At 33.3% G+C, this 4,661-nt stretch overlaps 1 protein-coding gene across 1 annotated transcript; it reads left to right on the top strand.

Moving 5' to 3' along the window:
* Positions 1-224: 224 nt before the first annotated feature.
* Positions 225-725, top strand: LOC130112039 (retinal cone rhodopsin-sensitive cGMP 3',5'-cyclic phosphodiesterase subunit gamma-like). The gene is made up of 3 exons (XM_056279342.1): positions 225-328; positions 477-514; positions 649-725. Exons 1-3 carry the CDS (start codon positions 225-227, stop codon positions 723-725), a joined length of 219 nt encoding a protein of 72 aa, XP_056135317.1.
* Positions 726-4,661: the final 3,936 nt, after the last annotated feature.

Here is a 4,661-nt window from a genome sequence, read left to right as displayed (position 1 = left end):
CATTTTGTGGCATGTTTCTGTAAACTACTAATAAGACACATTCCGCACCGGGCAAGAAAATAACCGGTTACATTTAAGCGGTTATTTTCTTGCCCGGTGCGGGATTCGATACGGGGTGTACTGCACCACAAGGCGACATCACTAACCGCTCGGCTAAAGAGTCAGACCTGTTAGCTAGGGACTAATGTGTCTTATTAGTAGTTCACATTTCCTTTGCCATAGAGATGAATGCAGCAGCAGAATGTGGCACCAAGGCCGCTCCTCCCAAGTTCAAGCAAAAGGAAACGAGGCAGTTTAAGAGCAAGGCTCCAAAAGCTGGACAGAAGGGGTGAGTCAACCTCTATAATTGGGACTGTAGGATAAGCCACACAGAAATTTAACACGTTACATCAAGAATGGCATTATCTGAACACTTAAATTTATTAAAGATAATTGATACAAACATCAGCATGTTCAATCTATGTTTTATACAACAGGTTTGACAATGATGTCCCAGGAATGGAGGGTCTTGGAGGTATGCATGGTTCTCCAGTTGCATTTGTAGGAAGTTGCTGAAAAAAAAGAACAACAATCACTTCTATATGTTACTGAGTTTGTTTTTTATTAATCACTTTCTGTTTATGATTACCTTGGTTCTTTCCCTGATAGACTCAGCAGTGGTCTGCCCCTGGGAGGCATTTGGCGACATGGAGCTGAGTGACCTGGCTCAGTTTGGCATTGTTTAGAGCTGTTTGGTCTTCTTCCCTCAGCCTACAGGAACCACATCATCTGGTCTTTCTAGTCAACATTGTCAATAATATGTGCACCGGGGAGTTTTGAAAATCTCTGAAGATAATTAATTTATTTCACAATTCATGGAATACTGACATCAAAGAAAGATCACTGGAGAAGCGAGACCTGTAAAGTGAGGAATGTACAGTAAAAATGTTCATGCCCTTGAAAATGTATCACTTTAACCTTGAGATGATATACAACTGAACTGAAACTTTTTTTGTGTTTTGAACATATTTGCGGTTATGAAACATGTACATGTCCCCTCTTACAAATCAGTCTGTTACTGGCATTAGATTTCATCTAAAAACAAATCTTATACAAAAGGTGACCCATTTCGTTTTCATTTGTATGGTGGCTTAGTTTTTACCCACTTCTCTCCATGGTTGTAATAATAGAGGATACCCCGAGGTGAGCAGGATTCTAGTTTGACATGGCTGTGGTAATGGTTTTATAATGAGAATGAATAATGAAAATGTGAACGTTTTGGCAAAGTAAATCACAAGTCCTCCCTGTTACATTGTATGTCCTTGTAGAATTATAAAATTGTGTGTGCATCTACTTACAGAAATCTATATATCTATTTTGCTTAAATAAAACCTATATTTGAAGCAAAACCTATACATTACCGATGTTCATTTACACAATGTCAAAGTCATTTACAGTATAACATAATTTTGCTGATTTCCTAAGAATTTTTTTTTTATGAGACTGCTGCTGTTAATTAAAAACTTTTTGTACAGGGATGGATGTCTTTGACTATTCCCACAACTGCAACTCCAACTACAATTTACAGTGAAATATTGAATTATTAGATCCATTATATTTCTCATACCTACTTGTGATAAATCAACCCAAAAAGGCATATCTGTACTTGCATACACCGCTGCCTGCGTCTGGAAAAAAAAATCTGAATTGTGATGGACGTAGAGTGTACAAATTAAACGAAATCATTCAGGATGCCCACTTTTTATCTCCAATAATCCAAAACTCAAAGCCCAGTATATGCTTGAATTAAATTTTAGAGCCCCCCCCCCCCCATGATACAATTTTCTCTATGGGTTCTCATTTATGGGTTCTCAAAGCTGTGACAGAGTTGTTCTTACAATCCCTGTCATTATTGATGCTATATTATTATTATCATTGTCATAAATCATGATTTGCATGTTTTTATTTCAATGTTTATCATTTTATGTACCATTTTAATCTTGGTGTTTACTGTTATAGGACCTGTACCTCGAGTAGCAACAAAATGTGAGGTGAGAATGGTAGGTTATTCTGAGAGAATTGTCTAATATTTGTTTGTCGTCTTATATTCACGTTTGTCAGTCCCCCATTCCTATAAGCCATAAGTGGACGCTGCAGCTACCTACTGCTCCTATACTACAGGATTGGTTAAATGCAGAGAACAAATTTTATTGAATCTGTACATGATAAAGTAGAGTGGCTTTCTTTCTAGAAATAAAGTTATATAGAAAATACCCCTTTAAGTTGAATACCTGACAAATTTCCAAGTATGGAACCTTCTGCTTTAAATAATGCAATCCAATATTTGATGCATGTGAAATAGCATGATACTCACTCACCCTTTCTTTGCTAAGGTCACATGAGGATAAATCTTGTTCTTTAAATTGAGCGTATGCATAGTCTGAAAGGGATCAAGAAGGGGTTGGTGAAAGTGATAAAAATAGCTAAACCTATTAGAGTCTGCCATGTTTGAGCTCAGTGACTTGGTTAGTTGTGTCACAGTGCTTTGCTAACCTCTTTTAATAGTTAAAAGGAGAAACCAGAGAGAACTAGTATACTTACTGTAGCTGATAAAACCATTGGAAAGCTGTCAGATTTTTTTTTATAATCCTAACAGTGTTGGGATTATGTTGGGAGGTACTCAAGTGGTGTAGTGGAATGTTAGGCTATAGCGTTCCAACACAGGTTGCATTACCCTGGTGAAACCTGCAGCAGGCAGGTGAAAAGAAATGGTCGACTGGCTCCACATGTATTGGAGGATGCACATGGAAATCTTTTCCTCCCCATCACTGTAAGGGTTGTGCAATGGTAGGACCCATGAGAAGAGGGAATTGAACATGTTAAATAGGGAGGGGAAAAATGGAAGAAAGTATTGTAACAAGTAGAAAAGCACGTCATCGATGCCATTACAAAGGTGAAGGTGGTGGTAAGAAAAGATCATGGAGATGTGCTATGCTAGTCAGAAAAGATAAAAGAGAGCATTGTAAAGTTGAATGAAGGTGGCTAAAAACAAATCTTACTTTTCATTTATACATCTATAAAGACAATATGGGGTGCCGTTTGTAAACTTGAATAGGAACATTTTCACAGACCTTTTTTCCCCTGCAGATTTAGAAATCTGGTAGTATAAATAAATCCTTTCGTGAGAAAGATTTAATTTATGAATCTAACTCTTGAAAAAAGACATTTAAATTAGTTTTAAATATTAAATCTGTCTTTCAAATAAAACATTTAGCCAATATTAAATATTTAAATCATATCTAAATATTTTATAAAAAATAAAGATTTAGTCACAAATTGAATGTTTAATTATATTTATATATGATACACTGTTACATATTTAATTATATTTTAAATATTTCTATTAAATCTTAAACCTAAATGATAAAATAACTATTTAGGCCAAAAACAAATATTTAAATTAAATCTCAAATCTGGGACTTTGGATTAAACATTTAAGTTAAATCTAAATGTTAATTTTACAGTTTGGAAAGCTACATTCAAATTAAATAAATCTGAAAAAGTACATATCCAAGATTTAAATTTAAGTTAAATATTTATTTCTGAGCCAAAGATTTATTATTTAAGTTAAATATTTAACAGCAAGCTATTATATTTGTTTCATTAATACACATATAAAATTTAACTTAAATGTTTAATTTGTCAGCAAATATTTATTTAGCAGAACAGATTTAAGATATGAGCCAAATATATATTTTCTGTTCAAATATTGAATTATGTCTTGTTTAGATGTGTTATATATTTAGATAGATGTTATATATTTATTTATGATCAACGATTTAATATTTAAATCAAATATTTAAAATTGGCGTTTTTTTCCTTTGATTTATAAATTTAATCTAGTAAATGAGCTATTGCTTTATTTTAAGATCTATTGTATAAATAAATGAATAATCATTTCCATTACATTTAATGTAATAAATTGATGGAAAAATGATTTTATTAAATATTTAACTTAATTGTTAAATCAGTTATTCTAAATAAACATATAACACATTGCTAAACATATAATTTTTCTCTAAATCAGGGATAATATTTAAATATTTATTTTTTATTTTATTACTTTATTGATCCCCGTGGGGAAATTCTTCCTCAAAAGAAATTGTTGATTTCCTGAAAAGAAATTGTTCCCTGGCTCCTTCCACATGTATTGGAGGATGTACATGGAAATCTTTGCCCTCCCCATTGCTGTAGGGGTTGTGCAATGGTAGGAGCCAGGGGAAGAGGGAATTGGACATGTTAAATATGGAGGAAAAAAAAAAAGGGAAAGTATTGTAACAAGTAGGAAAGCTTATTGTGCATGCCTTATATAGGGCCTTCTGAGAGCAAACATGTCAGTTTGACGATAGAATCAACTGAAAAAGGTGTATAGAGGAAAAAAAGTTTCTATTTATTTTGATAGGTTTTATGGTTGTCATGCCAGCTTCAATCAGAACTTGTTAATTTTTAATTCATGAAGTGTATAAAATTAGGGCATCTATGAAAAATCTTTCATTTAATCTCAATCACGTATTGAACAAAGTTGCTTATAGGGACTACGTTTTTTCTCATCTCATGAGAAGTACTGTATCCTCACTTTATGAGATTTTATTCATGCCTGATGAAAACTGTCTTTATGCGTG

Source organism: Lampris incognitus, chromosome 4 (genome assembly GCF_029633865.1).
Source record: "Lampris incognitus isolate fLamInc1 chromosome 4, fLamInc1.hap2, whole genome shotgun sequence".
NCBI classification, from domain to species: Eukaryota; Metazoa; Chordata; class Actinopteri; order Lampriformes; family Lampridae; genus Lampris; species Lampris incognitus.
This window is presented reverse-complemented; position numbering and strand designations above follow the sequence as displayed.

What these genes read in the sequence shown, in the direction of transcription:
- LOC130112039 (XM_056279342.1), top strand. Translation starts at nt 225, where the DNA reads ATGAATGCAGCAGCAGAATGTGGCACCAAGGCCGCTCCTCCCAAGTTC. An exon ending in CCAAAAGCTGGACAGAAGGG is followed by an intron (nt 329 to 476) that starts GTGAGTCAACCT and finishes TTTATACAACAG; the next exon opens with GTTTGACAATGATGTCCCAG. An exon ending in AGGAATGGAGGGTCTTGGAG is followed by an intron (nt 515 to 648) that starts GTATGCATGGTT and finishes TTTCCCTGATAG; the next exon opens with ACTCAGCAGTGGTCTGCCCC.